The sequence below is a fragment of the Mesoplodon densirostris genome, chromosome 1 (genome assembly GCF_025265405.1).
Source record: "Mesoplodon densirostris isolate mMesDen1 chromosome 1, mMesDen1 primary haplotype, whole genome shotgun sequence".
In the NCBI taxonomy this organism is placed as follows: Eukaryota; Metazoa; Chordata; class Mammalia; order Artiodactyla; family Ziphiidae; genus Mesoplodon; species Mesoplodon densirostris.
In genome coordinates this window covers 120,656,029-120,672,245 of record NC_082661.1, presented here as the reverse complement: position 1 = coordinate 120,672,245, position 16,217 = coordinate 120,656,029, and the positions used below count along the sequence as shown (strand labels likewise).

Sequence of the window (16,217 nt, the reverse complement as noted above, 5' to 3'; positions counted from 1 at the left end):
TCTTTTACTAGATTAAATATTAAACTAAATGATCCAACTAATGTTGGGTTATTTAAGTTTCTGCTTCCTTGGAGTAAGCACCTACTTGAATCTTAAAACTTGGAAGAAATAAAAACATTTCAGAACAGGTCTTGAAGTTGTTTTTTTTTTTTCTTTTTGCGGTATGCGGGCCTCTCACTGTTGTGGCCTCCCCCGTTGCGGAGCACAGGCTCCGGACGCGCAGAGGCTCAGCGGCCATGGCTCACGGGCCCAGCCGCTCCGCGGCATATGGGATCCTCCCAGACCGGGGCACGAACCCGTATCCCCTGCATCGGCAGGCGGACTCTCAACCACTTGCGCCACCAGGGAGGCCCTTGAAGTTGTTTTTAAATGCAGCAGAGAAGTCACAATGGGCAGTGGTGAACTTTTGGCTGTGAGGACAAATTTTGGCCGAGATGTTTTTAGTCTGTGTTTGAAATGAGGTAGAGGAGGGACATATTTGGAAAATAAATTCCAGAATAAAATAGTCTAAGAAGACGCATGACCATTTTGCCTTAACTACCAGGAGATTATGACAAAAATTTGCGTCCTCTTCGTGATTAGCAGGGCACCTTGGGTTCCTGGGAGCAGGTAGACTACCTGTGCTTCCAGAAAAGAATCCGTATTCGGTTTAACCCCTCGTTGTTGCCGCTCATTTCCAAATCTTTACACAACGTCACTTTTGCAAAAATATTTTACCATACACAGTGGAAGTAGATCTCAACGGAACGTAATCCAATAGGTCTGTGTCTTTTTCCCTTGCAGAATGGCTTTACCCCTCTCCATATTGCCTGCAAGAAGAATCGAATTAAAGTAATGGAACTCCTTCTGAAACATGGTGCATCCATCCAAGCTGTAACCGAGGTGAGAAGAGGAGGATTTCTGGGGGTCCCCATGTATAGCCTCAGCAGGCAGAGGCCCAGTGCCCTCCCTGACCACCAGCTAGTTTTGCCGTGTGTGGTTGTCATACTACTTTCTGAACCCTTCACCCAAGGGGCTGCCAGTCCTTAGGAGAGCAGACAGGAGTGGGAGGAGAGTGCAAATACATCACCATGACGAGAAGCATCACCCAAACACATGTGTCGTGCTCAAGGAGGGCGGGGGGACGGGGGGTGCCGTCACTCCAAGCGTAATTTACATGAAATCCATTCATGCACTGCTTCTCAAATCCTGTAATGCAGTGCTTAGGGGTGGTTTTGCCCGCTATGAGGCATTTGGCCATGTCTGGAAGTATTTCTAGTTGTCACAACTGGAGGGTGCTACTGGCATCTAGTGGACAGAGGCCAGAGATGCTACTAAACATTCTACAGTGTACAGCCCAGCCTCCAACAACAAAGAGTTTTCTGGCTCAAAATGTCACGTGTGCCACGGTTGAGAACCCCTGCACAACATAACCTCTGCATACTGATGAAGTGAGGATCGCTCTCAGGAAAAACTCAGAATTAACGAAACACAGAGTTGCTGAAGTTAGTAAAAGGGTAGCTCTCGGTTGCTTTCATACAAACTGACATAGAACTCAGAGAAGTGGCTTATTGGGATCAGGGCTGAGCCTGCGACATGCAAACCAAGCCTGGCATCCACTTCCCTAGGCTGCACTCCCTTTTGTTCACCCCATATCTCTACACCCTCCATGCGTCTCGCCCCTCCCTTTCCAGGCTAGTCCTGTATGTCTTTCAGGACCAGATCTGGGGCTGCCTTCTCTGGGAATCCTCCCCTAACCCTTGGCCTGGGCCAGGAGCTCTTCCTTGGGACCATTGCCACATCCTGTGCATATTTCCATCAGAGCTCTTGTCCAGCTGGCTTACTTATGACCCAACCACTCCCCTCCACCCCGCCCCAAAACTGCAGGCTCCACCAAGGCAGGCCAGGGTCTTACTGGTCTTAATATACCCGCAACACAGTAGATGCCATAGTAGATCATTCAGTAAAGTTTTGTTGAATGCAACCATGAAGACTAGGATTTGAAGCTAACATAAAAACTAAGGTCTAGTCCAGTCGTTGTTGCTTTGCCTCAGTTTCGCACCTGCAAATGAAGTATTTGCCTTGATTTCTAACACTTACAACTTCGAAATACTAAATGATAGAAAATATTAATACCGATTCGCTCTTTTCTGAGTCTTCTGGCTTTATGGTAGGCATCCAGTTATTTTCATCATAAAATAGTAAGTTTATTCTCAGTGCACGGCAGCCCTTTTTAACAATGAAAATGGGCTCTGAAATAAAAGATTTTTCACTGAATAAGTGTCCAGAGATGCCAGCCTGTGATGAGAAGCTTCCACTGCCAGCTCTGTACTCCCTTGGAAAGGCGGTGCAGACCATGTCCTAACAACGCCCCCTGCTGATGGGAAAAGGTGCCGAATTATAACAAAATTCTCCTTCCCCCTGTTTTCCTCAGTTCCTGTTCTTTGAAGTCTGGGCAACAAAAATTCTACCTCTTCTGTTTTCTATCTTACTTTCATTGTATAGAATTCCTTTAACACATTTTTTGACATTACTCAAATTTCTGTTGAAATTAGTTGTCTCCTTCTCTCTCAGCTTCTTCTAGCCATATTAAGTATTTTTTTTCCAAATTATGATGTTCATGGTATAAGTGGGATTAAATTCTGAAAAATTGAAAATGAAATCATTTTATGCAAGAAGCACCAGTGGTTGTGGTGGGGTGTGTGTGAGGAGGACTTTGAAGCACACATGAAAATTAAGGTCTAGTCTGGTGACTATTGTTCTATTTGCCTTAATTATATCACCTGAATTTATAATATGCAGAAAGATAAAAATTTAAATGATTGGGACAGTTAATGCTGATCTGCTCATTTCTTAGAGGGATGGCTTTGTGTTCCCACCCTGCTCTTTCACGTGTAATATAATCAGTGATTCTGAGAGCATGGGAGTCCTTATTAAAAGGCCAGAATAGGATCTGAAATAAAAGTTGAATTTTTGCTATTGTGTATGTAATCACACAAGTGTCCCCCCTCCACACAGACACACACACACACACACACACACACACACACAGTCATATGGATAAGGAAGGCTTAGTAGCAAAGGGAAAAAAACCTTCAAGGTATTTCTCTAAATATTTTTTATAGAGCTATATAAAATGTGTGAAATAAACCTTTCCTCTTTAATGGTTATGACATAGGCCTTTCATAATCACGGAATGTGCTTTAGAGAAATGATGAATATTGATACGTTTGCCTTATAAAATCTATGACGTAATGGTGATGTCTTGATGTTTTCTGATCTGATCAATAAATTGGTTATCTTAGCCTGGATGGATGGATGGCAGGTAGGCAGGCAGGCAGGCAGACAAACCCTTTTTAAAATAAGCCAACAAACTGACATTTCCCTCTTTTTCCCCAGTCGGGCCTTACCCCAATCCATGTTGCTGCCTTCATGGGGCATGTAAATATCGTGTCACAACTAATGCATCATGGAGCCTCACCAAATACCACCAACGTGGTAAGTATCCTTTGAACAAAGTAGGTCTCATTGTGAGCATTTATGAAACTGGCAACGATTGCTCTCAATCTACTTATTTTTGTTATAGGTAAATTAATTCCCATTTAACTTGAGTACTTAAAAGGGCAGAATTTTGAAAATACCTGTGGTTTCCTTTATTTCAAAGGCAAGATCCATTCGATCACTAGCTGGTCACATATTGCTAAAACTTAGGGACTGTGTATATTACTACTGAATGTTATGCTTTAAAAAATAAAGTTTTGTGGACGGGGAGAGTTTTTTTTCAACAGAAGCATTATGTTGCATGCATGATGGACCTAGAGATTATCATACTAAGCAAAGTAAGTCAGAAAGAGAAAGAAAAATGCCATATGATATCGCTTATATGTGGAATCTAAAATGTGACACAAATGAACTTATCTACAAAACAGAAACAGACTCACAGACATAGAGAACAGACTTGTGGTTGCCAAGAGGGAGGGGGTTGGGGGAGGAATGGATTGGGAGTTTGGGGTTAGCAGATGCAAACAATTACATATAGGATGGATAAACAACAAGGTCCTACTGTATAGCACAGGGAACTATCAATATATTCAATATCCTGTGATAAACCATAATGGAAAAGAATATGAAAGTGAATATATATGTGTAACTGAGTCACTTTGCTATATAGCAGAAATTAACACATTGTAAATCAACTATACTTGAATAAAATTTTTTTTAAAAATAAGTGTTGCATGTCAAGAAGGTGGTTCCAACACTCTCCTTATTGTGATTTCAAGTAACTTCAAAGTAATTTCTCTTCAGCGTGCTCGACAATGTTATTGCAAACCCATGGAACTCAGTTCATTATTGGATGTTGTTGTTTTCCCACACTAAGCATTGCTCTGCAGAACCATGAGACTCACTTCATAGTAAATGTCAGAGGAGTAACTTACCACCCTCGATCTGCATGTGGCCTTTGACATTGTCTTACAGAATTTTAAGTTTAGCAGCATAACAATCTTAGCACCCCAGACCACAAGCATAAGAACACTAGTTGGACTCATGAGCACCAAAGAAATAAAAATAAAACGAGGAACATTCTGGCACAGAAAGGGCAAACCATAAGGTCCTGCGTCCTCACCCTGAGGGTAGGCCCCCGAAAGGCTCTATGTCTTCCAGCAGCTTGAGTCAGCACATACACGTCAGACCAGCTCTCAGCTGAAATGCAGTCTTTCCTGGTACTAACACCAGGAGAGAAGGTTTTCCTTTATGAAGAGAACACTGGGTACCATGGTCACCTACATCCTCGGCACCTTTCCAGGAAACAAAGCAACAAGTTTCATGTGAACTGTATCTCTGCATATCCTTCCATGGAGGTAGATGTCCTATAAAGCAAAGCAATATCTATAAAAAGTAATTTAAAGGTGGGCACTGGGACTTCCCTGGTGGCGCAGTGGTTAAGAATCCGCCTGCCAATGCAGGGGACATGGGTTCGAGCCCTGGTCCGGGAAGATCCCACATGCCGCGGAGCAACTAAGCCTGTGCGCCACAACTACTGAGCCTGTGCTCTAGAACCCACGAGCCACAACTACTGAAACCCGTGCACCACAGCTACTGAAGCCCGCGTGCCTAGAGCCCATGCTCCACAACAAGAGAAGCCACCACAATGAGAAGCCCGCGCACCGCAACAAAGAGTAGCCCCTGCTCACCACACCTAGAGAAAGCCTGTGCACAGCAACGAAGACCCAACGCAGCCAAAAATAAATAAATATATATATAATTTTAAAAATAAAAATAAAAAATAAAGGTGGGCATCACTTGTGTGGGGGAGAATATATTTGATTTTTATTACTTTTTTACATTTCAATCCATATGTGTTTTCTATGTTGTTTTCCTTTTTTTATTATTAAGTAAATGAAAAGATCATCTGAATGAAAGTCCATTTGGTGAAAAGCAGCAGAGGCGGGGGAAGTCCAGTGGCAAAGAAAATAACCCCTTGGGATAATGCCCAAAAGGATAATGACCTGTTGAGATAAAGCAGGAAATGCAAACCAAGGGCAAGCCAAGTCTGGCCCTTAGGTGTGTTTTGTGTTGCCTGTGCAGCATTTTTGGTTTTCTTTTGTTTTGAACTCTGATTTTTTGACTAGCATTCAAGAAATATACACAAATATCCAGACTGCCACTTTTTTGAAAAATAGGAAGGTATGGCATGATACAGCTGGCATCCCAAAGAGTTACTGAAGTAGCCTGCTGACGCCAGCTAGCAGCGCCTCCCTCAGCCAGGATAAGGCCTGGTCTGTCTCCAGGAGCACTCTCCATCTTCCCTCTTCACTCACCTACCCTCCTGCTTGGCTCCATAGCATTTGCCTTTGAACCCCCAGTGAGGCTACATTGTAGATTATTGAGCGTGGCTTCTGATCCTGCCTTGCTCTCTGGGCTTACACTGATGTCTTCCATCATGGACCAGGTTCCTGGGAAATTCTTGTGTATTTCATTTCCTATCTTTCCTATTTTCAATAAGGAAGTGCTTGGAACTACTTCTTATTTAAAAAAAAAAAAAAAAACCCTCCATCATCAACTTTATGCAAAGAAAATAGGCCAGTCTTCTTTAGAGCTGCCGTTAAGTTACCTTGGCTCCTGTTCCCCAGAGAGGAGAAACAGCACTGCACATGGCAGCTCGGTCCGGCCAGGCCGAAGTCGTGCGGTATCTGGTGCAAGACGGCGCTCAGGTAGAAGCTAAAGCTAAGGTATGTGCCGAGCATGGAAGTGTTTGCTGCCGAGAGAAGAAATGATTTTAATAAAACCTTTAAACATAGGCATGCTTTCTTCCAGGATCACTCTTTTCAAGTAATGAACCACCACCAATGACAAAAGTCTCTACCCAAGGGATATTGAAAACATCCCCTCCCTGTATGTGTATCTACTCAATTATTTAACAAAATGAAATTGAACAAGAACTTTGTGTCCTTGGCACATTGCTCATCCCTAATGGCTTAGGAAACAAACCTAGAATTGGCTCAGAGTTTGCACTCTATGGAGAAGGGCTCATGCACAAAGCTTCTAAAACAAGCACAGTTTGGAAGCATAATTGAGTTCTTTTGGTTGACCTAGATGTCAGCTGTCAGAGCCACAAAAGGAAAAAGGGAGTTTGAACTTTTTCTCTGCAAGTTGTGAAACCATAAACCCTGAGACTTTGTCAGAGTTGTTCATGGAACATAGAATATAGAAGGACATCAGGGATGAGTTTGTTTGTTTGTTTTTGGCCGCACCTTGCGGCATGTGGGATCTTAGTTCCCAGACCAGGGATCGAACCCACACTCCCTGCATTGGAAGGTGGAGCCTTAACCACTGGACAGCTGGGGAAGTCCAAGGGCTGAGTTTGAATGCGTCATTCTCTGCCTGGCATTTACCCTCCAGAAGAAACTCACTATCTGTCACTGTCTTGATGGTAGTTGGTCTGGTTATCAAAATGGCAGTTTAAAATTTGTTGTTTGTTTATTTATTGATGTTTAGCTTTTTTTAATGATTTTTTTTTCAGTGCATGAATAAACTATAATTTACCAATTTGTTTTTTTTTAATGGCAGTTTAGGTCAAGAATTGCAAATAGATATGTAAATACCTCAACCATTTAATTTTAGCCCTTCAATATACAAATATACATTTATTTGTCATTTAATTACATACTTTGTAGTTTCTAGTTCAGGGTTAAATGAAGAGAAAACTGAGGCATTTGCAAAGCAGTTTGAGTACAGGATACTTCTCAACTTTTATAATTTTCCCCCAGTCTATTCAGCTCTCCTACCCATATGTAGTTTGACCATAGTTGGGTTTTGGGGGGTTTTCTTTGTCTTTTTTTCCTTTTTTGGCTGTGTGGCATGCAGAACTTCCCCAACCAGGGATTGAACTTGTGCCCCCTACATTGGAAGCATGGAGTCTTAACCACTGGACCACCAGGGAAGTCCCATAGTTGGTTTTTAATCAACGTCTACCAAGGCTCTCCAAGGCTTTTAACTTAGTGTTCTTAAAGCCTTTCCTTTCGTACTCATATTTTACCTGTTAACATATTACGTAATTATATAATTAGTGTAAATATAGTACAAATTAGACAAGTACTAGTATAAACACACTAGTGTGGGAACAAACACAACTAGGTCTTTGTAAACGTAAAATCCACAGGTGGGTACAAAGGTAGTGGTAACATTCTAGTCAGCAGACTATAAACTTAAGTGTCCGGCCTATCGTGGTGCCAGCTGGTAGATTTTACAGAGGACCTAGAAACAAAGCTCAGCAAACTTTTTCTGTAAAGGGCCTGATCATAAATATTTTAGGCTTCACAGGATACAGTCTTTGTCCACAAACTCTCAACTCTGTTGTTACAGAGTGAAAACAGCAATAGTACATAATTTAATACTTCAGCACAGGGACATGACTGTGTTCCAATAAAACTTTATTTACAAACACAGGTGGCAGCTGGATTTGGCCCCTGGATTTTACTGTTCTGACCCCTGGTCTAGAGGATGTTGGTTAATCAGTTAAGTAGATTGGTTAAGAGAGGCTGTACTCTACCATTATAAGAAACCTCACATTTTTGAGTGTTGTTACATATGAAGCATTTCGTCTAGGAAGTGGTTTCACCCACAAGCTGAAATTGACCATAAGATGTATAGTTATCTCATTAAAGAGATAGTATGTATCATTGTTAAGAGCCTGACTTCCATAGCCAGACTGCCTGGGTTCGAATCTTTGTCCATGATGTACTACCTGAGTAACCCTGGGCAGGTTAACTAACATCTCCGTGCCACATTCCCTTCTCTAGTTTCCTCATATAGGAAATGGGAATAATGACAGTTGTAATAGATAGGATTGCTGTAATGATGAATGAATTAATGCAGGTAGAGTACCTGGAGCAGAGCCTGGGGCGTGCACACGCGCAGTTGACGTTCAGTGGTGGTGGAAGCAGTAGCAGAGTTGTATGAGATTTTTCTTTGGCAACGATCTCTCTCTGTTTTCAGTGTTTCTCTTCTTCCTTGTGGCATCTCAACGATCTCTCTCTATTTTCAGTGTTTTTCTTCTTCCTTGTGGCATCTCAACGATCTCTCTATTTTCAGTGTTTCTCTTCTTCCTTGTGGCATCTCCCCTAACTTCTCCCACTTCCTACTAGTTACATAGACCCTCTTGCTTTGATCTTGACCGTCACCTTACTTACCTTTGCATAGCAGTGCCCTGTGCTCCAGCCTCTTCTCTCTGCTTGCCCTACATAAAGTATTTACCTGGACTTTTTCACATCCCAGTAGGGGATTTCTCTCCAGAGGGCATCTTTGGGCAAACAAGGAAAAGATACCCCTCCAACGGGGGATAAGGCCTTCAGGGTGCAGGACTTCGGAGTGCCTTGTGTCCTTGGGTGAACTATAATAAGGTGCCTTCCACTCCAGGCAGATGCAGCCTGATGACAGCTCGGCAAGCAGAGGATGGGCTGGCTGTCAGCCCCCATCTTAGCTGGGAACCTTCCTCAACCATCCTATACTACCCTCTCCCCTTCTCCCACTTTTGACCGTGGGAAGGCAGCACCAATAAAATAATTCATTCATATGAGTCATCAGAGGTTTAAAAATTGCTAAAGTATAGCAGGAGAGAGTGGGGATAATTTCTAGATGGAACTGCCTTTCACAATTCTCACGCTAATAGGTTACTCAAAGGGTGTCTAAGGTGCTTAGATCTGCCATCCCCACCTTTCTGAAACTTAAAGAAAAAGATAAATGAGGTTCTTTTTAGTATTGAATCAGAGTTCAATGTAGCCTCTGATACCAAGCAGTGACGTTTCCGGTATTTTTCACAGTGGCACCATTGTTTTCTCAGCTCATCAGCCCTGAATTTTTACCTTGTCCTATAGGATGACCAAACCCCACTCCACATTTCTGCCCGATTGGGGAAAGCAGATATAGTACAACAGCTGTTACAGCAAGGAGCATCTCCAAATGCAGCCACGACTTCTGGGTACACCCCACTCCACCTTGCAGCCCGAGAGGGGCATGAGGACGTAGCCGCATTCCTTTTGGATCATGGCGCATCTTTATCTATAACAACAAAGGTATGAAAGCCAGTCTTAGAATCCTGCTGTGTCCCCAAAAAAAAACACTCTCTTTACAGTTTCCTGCATGGTAATAGGTACAAAAGCTGTACAACAGCAACTATACTTGGATCCCAGGATTAACATGGCCAGCAAAGCCCTGGGATGGGACAAGGTGATTTGGTGTGTGTGTATGTCTTACATTTCTCAGTACATTATCTTCTAATGAAACCTTATTGATGTCTGGAGTCAGATATTTCTTGCAAGTTATTTGATAGATTTAAAGGGTGCTTTAAAAACACAGCCACAGATTTCTGTTGCTGAGGCCAGGTATACAAACCACATTATCAAAGCTCAGTTGGTTAATGCTTTTATAATACTTTCAAAGCAGGAGGTGGATTTTTCTTGGTTTGTTGTTGCTGCTTTTTTTGTTCTTGTTGTTTTCTTTTCTGATTTATAGGTTTTGTTTTGTTTTTTTTAATCTCAGCTCTGATGCCTGACAGTAATAACCCACCACACAGTTGCTTTTCAAGTGCAGAATGCAAAATTTAGAGCTCATTTTTCTTTGATCCTACATAAGCTAGCAAGTGTGATAGCAGGATGAATTGGCCCATGGCATGTCTTAGAAAGCTAGAAATTGGTGTTACACCCTTTTTTAGATGCAGAGAAGAAGCATTAATGTGTCATCAATGCAGAAGATAATTACAGTGATTACAAATACTTGGAAAACTATCTGAACCAATGATGACTTTCTCCAAATTCACCCCCTGTGATTCTTTAGGCTCTTCAGTAGACATGCAAGTTCCTGGATCTCATTTAACATGTGAAACAGAGGAATGGGTGATGGGGTTTTGAGTGTCCTGGCCTTTCCACCATACGAGCTGCCCACTGACTCTAACTGCCATGGAGTCAAATATGTTGACGACCCTCTAATCCCTGCCTTGTGCTTGGGGCCCTACCTGTGCATGGTGACTGACCGGTTGATACCCAGATCCTTGTAAGAGTTGGAAGCAAGAAGAAGGAGCTGCTCAACTCTCAGTATCCAACTCTCACCTATTTATTGAGATAGAACCCTGTGTTATTGTTCAGTTCACCTGTGGTGGCTAAAGTGTAAGAATCTCTGACTCCTACCCCTTAGGACTGGGTCATACATACAGATGTGTGTATACGTGTGGCAGTAAAGAAAGGGGAAGAGAAAGGCTCCAATCTGGTGATGTGGGAGGTTATGGGAGGTCCAGACTTGTCCTAGATTTTTCTAAGCCCTCCGAATCCAAATTGGGCCTGGACCCTATAACCTATTCTTCCCACAATGTGAAATCCCCAAATGACCCTAGAATAAGCCCCAGATCCAGCTTTCCAACTTCATCCTTGTCAGATACCTGACTAGTCCCAGGTTGAGTGTCTTGTGGCCAAGCCAACAGAAAGAGAAAGATTAAATATGCTGCTCATCTTTGTTGAAAAGGGGACTCTTTAACTGTTATCTACCAGCCTTGGTCCTTAAATACAGGCTTCACTGTTCTTCACCATTAGAATAATGCCTCAGTTCTAGAAAAGTGATGCCTTTGTATCATTTCTATTATTCATTATTTTTATGTTTATCTTTTCAGAAAGGATTTACTCCTCTTCATGTGGCAGCAAAATATGGGAAGCTTGAAGTAGCCAGTCTCCTGCTACAGAAAAGTGCATCTCCAGATGCTGCTGGGAAGGTATGGGGTCATCGGCCAACTTGTAACAGGCCACTCCCATGATAACAAAAAACAAGCACTTGCTAACGTTCACCAACAGCCACCTAAATTATAACTAATCCATATTTAAGTCTCATAGGATGAAGATGACTGAGAAATAGGAGGTGAAAGCTGGGGTCCAAGTGTTGTGGAAACTGGAATGTAAACTACACTGTGTGTTGTATCCAATCTAGTCCCATCTCCTAAATCTAGGCCTCTGACATTAAGGCACTTTGACACTGGTTGTTGTTTCTGCACGTGTTTTCAGAGCGGGCTAACTCCACTGCATGTAGCTGCACATTACGATAATCAGAAAGTGGCCCTTCTGCTTCTGGACCAAGGAGCCTCGCCCCACGCGGCTGCAAAGGTACCTATAATTTGATAGCATGAGGAGACTGACGGGCAGTCTCTATATGTATATTTACTTTGGCTTCATCTGTATCACCCTCCTAGTTTAGGCATCACTTAAAGATCATGGAAATATAAGTGCCTTAGGAAATCTGTGCCTTCAGCTATTTAGTCAACTCCTGTGGTAGATGCTCAATAAATATTTACTTGTCCATTGATATTCCTTGAAAATCCAGGACATCCTGGAGCCTGAGGAAAATCCAGGAAAAAAAGTTGAAGTCCTCTTTAGCCAGACTAAAAACATAAGACAGCCAGAGGGAGTAAGAAAGTTCTCATTTGTCAAAGTTATAAAATATGTGTTACATTTTCCTGGCCATAAAACATTGCCTTCAAGTGGTTTATGTGTGCTTAATAAGTTGAGAGGTTTTGCTTATGTGTTGTTATTATTGCTAAGGAGAATCTTTATTCTTTTTTTTAAATTTATTTTATTGAAGTATAGTTGATTTACAATGTCATGTTAATTTCTGCTGTACAGCAAAGTGAATCAGTTATACAGATATATACATTCCTTTTCATATTCTTTTCTATTATGGTTCATCACAGCATATAGACTATAATTCCCTGTGCTATACAGTAGGAGAATCTTATTCTTATTGTTAGGTCTTTTTTTTTTTTTTTTTTTTTTTGCGGTACGCGGGCCTCTCACTGTTGTGGCCTCTCCCGTTGCGGAGCACAGGCTCCGGACGTGCAGGCTCAGCAACCATGGCTCACGGGCCCAGCCGCTCCACGGCACGTGGGATCTTCCCAGACCGGGGCATGAACCCGCGTCCCCTGCATCGGCAGGCGGACTCTCAACCACTGCACCACCAGGGAAGCCCGTTAGGTCATTTTTGACTGGTAGATAACAGAGATTTCTCAGAAAAGAGATACTTAGAGTGAATGGCTTTCTTATGACTCTGGTATTCTGACTTGAGAAGCAAATCATAAAGAGTTTATTTAAAGATAGGTTAGCATAGTGCTGTTGGTTTAATGAGTTAGCTATTGTTGAGCAGATAGCTATGATCAGAGAGCACTGGAATGATACAGAGCACAATTTAAATGCTATCCCATTCTTTTCCTAAATACTGTTGGTTGAAGGAACTTTTAGCATCCCTCCGGCTTTTTATATTTGTTTAGCTCTTCCATTTGGGGGCAGCTATAGTGTTCTCCTTTAAACTTAGTGTTTAGAGCAAATCTCTTATACACACAAAGAATTTGGGCTATTCTAAATTACTTTGGATACTTTCAGAGATAAAGTTTTCAGGTACTTTCTCCATTTAGAGAGTATGTGATCTTTGAAAGTTATTTCTCTTCAGAATCTTTTTTCCTGTATTTCTCCATCATCTCCTACCCCATCGTCTTCAGAATTGTACCCAGTGAAATCTACAATTCAAAATCAAGCCCCCAAACTTGCTTTTCATCTAAGAGCAGCTTTTTCCCATAATTTCTAGCCCTGACATTCTTTCTATCATAAAGCCATCCCTTGACTTTTGAAAAAAACTTTATTTAAAAAAAAAATGAATAGCAGCATTATTCACAATAGCCAAAGTGTAGAAGCAACCCAAGTGTCCATGGAAGCATGAATGGATAAAGCAAATGTAGTCTATACATGCAATGGAATATTATTCAGTCTTAAGAAGGAAGGGAATTCTGACACATGCTATGACATGAATGAACCTCAGAGATACTATGCTGAATGAAATAAGCCCGGCCTATCAAAGGACAAATACTGTATGATTTCATGTGGAGACACAATGTAGGATGCTGGTTGCCAGGGGCTGAGGGAAGGAAAGAATGGGGAGTTAGTGTTGAATAGGTAGAGTTTCAGTTTAGAGGTGGATGGTGGTAATGAACAGAGAACATTGTGAATGTACTTCATGCCATTGACTGTACACTTAAATGGTAAGTTTTATGTAATGTGTATTTTAGTACAAGTTTTAAAATGAGAAAAATTTACAATGAAATTTAATAGTTGTCCATTTCATTAGTTTATTTTCATATCCCTTTAAGCCTGGGCCACTTTTCTTATGTTATAAATACCCTCAGGTTCATGGCAGGCAACCAGTAAATAATAAGTGAACTATTCATTCCTCACATGAGAGTAATGATTTTGTCATAACTAGTGCTAAGTAGTTTAGAATTGACAAAAGTCATAAATAAGTGAAACAAAATGAGTCCAATCCACCTTTTCATCCACAAATAACTCTGAAAAAGGCCAATAGTTGATATATTTGTAGTTGATTTTCAGCTTCGTATTTGTCCAACAAGACTTCACGGTTCCCTATCTGCAAAACATCTTTGACAAAGAGTCAAAAAGCAGTTCTTTAACAGCCCTTTAGCCTTCAGCATATCTTTTACAGTCAATTGAACACAGGCTTTTCTAAGAGGACATTCGTTCTCATTCCCATAGTGCAGTTGCCTCCGTAAGAGTCTCTGTATGCCATGTCTGACATATGTCCAACCACCCCCACTTTCTGAGGCCGTGGTCCTGGTCAGGAGCTTTTTCTAGACTTTGCTCATGAGCAAGGCCAGTTCTATCAGTTAGGGTTTGGTTCACCTGGTAGAAAAAAGACCTAGCTACGGTGGATTAAACTGATGAGGTTCTATTTTTTCTCTTGTCATAACCAGTCTGGAGGTAGGCAGGTGTTGTTGCTGGTTCAGTGTTTCCAGAGTGCTAAAGAAAATTTCCTGAGATTTTTTGGGTCTTTCTTCCAGCTATTGTCGCTCAGGCTGCCAGGTAGTAAAGAAAGTCAGATGCAGGTAGCCCACAGGGGAAGCTCTTACTGTTCAGGCAGGCCCCCTTGGAGGGCCTGTCACATATAGGTAGGATGGGTTTTCATAGGGACTAAACTTTTTTAAACAAAATTAAATTTGTTTTGTCATTTTTTTTCTGATTTCTTTAAACTGAATAGGACATCGCAAAAGAAGAACAGTGGGTTGGAAGAAGGTAGAAGAGTAATATATGAAAAGCAGACTGATAAATGTGCCCTCATAACGTGGTATTAAGTACCCTAATCACCAGTAGGATGGATTGAGAAAACACAACGTTAAAGAATAAAAATAAAAAAGAGGAAGAAGAAGAAAGAAAGTCCGACAGCAGGGCATTGCCAGAAGCTCCACCCAGCCATTTCTCCTTACATCTCATTGGCCACTTCTTTCTGCAAGGGAAGCTGGGAAATGTAGTTTTAAGCAGGGCACAACACCAAAGGTTCTTTTATTAAGGAAGGAAGGAAAATGGATATAGGGTAGGCAAATAACCTTCTTTCCTCTAGGGAGGCTACAGCATTTCTGAATTCAGGTAGTGGTGAGAAAGGAGGGACAAAAACTGAACAGAGCTAAGCATGCCTGTGGATATGAGAGACAGCCGTGCCTTCCATGCTACCTCTTCCTTATTCACATGATTGCTTCTTGGAATACATGATGCTTTCTTGTTGCCCTTTCTTCCCTTTTGTAGAATTGCGGGCATATTTTTTTACCCACGTGTGCCCTAGAAACACGATGTGACTTAGCTAATGGAAGAGGAAGGAGGGTGCTGAAAGACTAGATGGGCTTCTCTAATCCATTTTAGCCAGATCTATTTCCTGAGGCAGGACACTGTGCTGGAAAGAGGATTGGCTTGAGTTCAGGAATAACCTGGGCACAGTTTGTGGAAGGGTTAGTGAGCCTTAACTTACTATTTGTCAGGTTTCTCTTTCATAAGCTGTACAGTGTCTGTTGGCAGGGATCAGTAGAGATTGTGAAGGTTTGGGGGGAAAATATAAAGTACAGTGTAAATATATTACCTTTAATAATTTCAAATTACATCTGCTCTTGTTTTTAATCTTGAAATGCAAAAGGACACATGGCATGCACTTTGTCCTCTACATCAAGAGGAAAAAAGTATTGATTGAGATTATTCTCTAGTGCAATCTCTCACTATTTTATGTCTCTTCTGATAAATGTATCTGTCTCCTTTAGTATGGCAAGTAAGAATCCGTTAACTTTCTAGAAATTAGAAAGAGGTTCGGAAATTTAGAAAATTTTATTATAGGTCTCAAGATAAACTACTTGTTTATTATTCGAAATATTTCTTAAGTCTTTCTGAGATGAACTAGCCATTCTAAAATAATACCCTAAATTGTTTTTCCCTTGCATTATACTTTCCTTTGTATCTCAGGTAAGGAGCTCAGAATAAACCCCTCAGTAATAATGAGTAACTTGTCTGGAATTGGCATGCATTACACTGATGTCAGAGCTTCTCTGTTTTTTAAGAATCAATGATTTCTTGGTGGAATTAAAAGTAATCAAGAGGATTGTCACATCTCAGGGGATAATGACTTACCTCTAGAGGTCGAGAAGTTACTGACTGATAAGATGCATGATTAGAAGCTGCGCTCTGACTTTATCTTGCCTTTACCACTCTAATTAGCTCGTGTTAAGAGTCTTGACTAATCAGGTTTCCTAGCACTGCTTTGTGAATTTTCCCTTTTATTCAGGGGTGGGGATGGTAGTAAAACAGCTCACCCCGTCCTGTCACTCACTGTAGAGTTGGGCTCAATCCAAAGATCTGCATTAGGCTCTGAAGACGATCTCTTTA

At 41.5% G+C, this 16,217-nt stretch overlaps 1 protein-coding gene across 4 annotated transcripts in view; it reads left to right on the top strand.

Moving 5' to 3' along the window:
• The window catches only part of ANK3 (ankyrin 3), a 524,774-nt gene that overhangs the window by 366,218 nt on the left and 142,339 nt on the right, over positions 1-16,217 (top strand). For all 4 annotated transcript variants that reach the window (XM_060108675.1, XM_060108669.1, XM_060108681.1 and 1 more), the window contains exons 11-16: positions 784-882; positions 3,379-3,477; positions 6,111-6,209; positions 9,354-9,551; positions 11,138-11,236; positions 11,523-11,621. In XM_060108675.1, the coding sequence (XP_059964658.1) occupies positions 784-882; positions 3,379-3,477; positions 6,111-6,209; positions 9,354-9,551; positions 11,138-11,236; positions 11,523-11,621 (693 nt within the window). The remainder of the gene's footprint in view (positions 1-783; positions 883-3,378; positions 3,478-6,110; positions 6,210-9,353; positions 9,552-11,137; positions 11,237-11,522; positions 11,622-16,217) is intronic.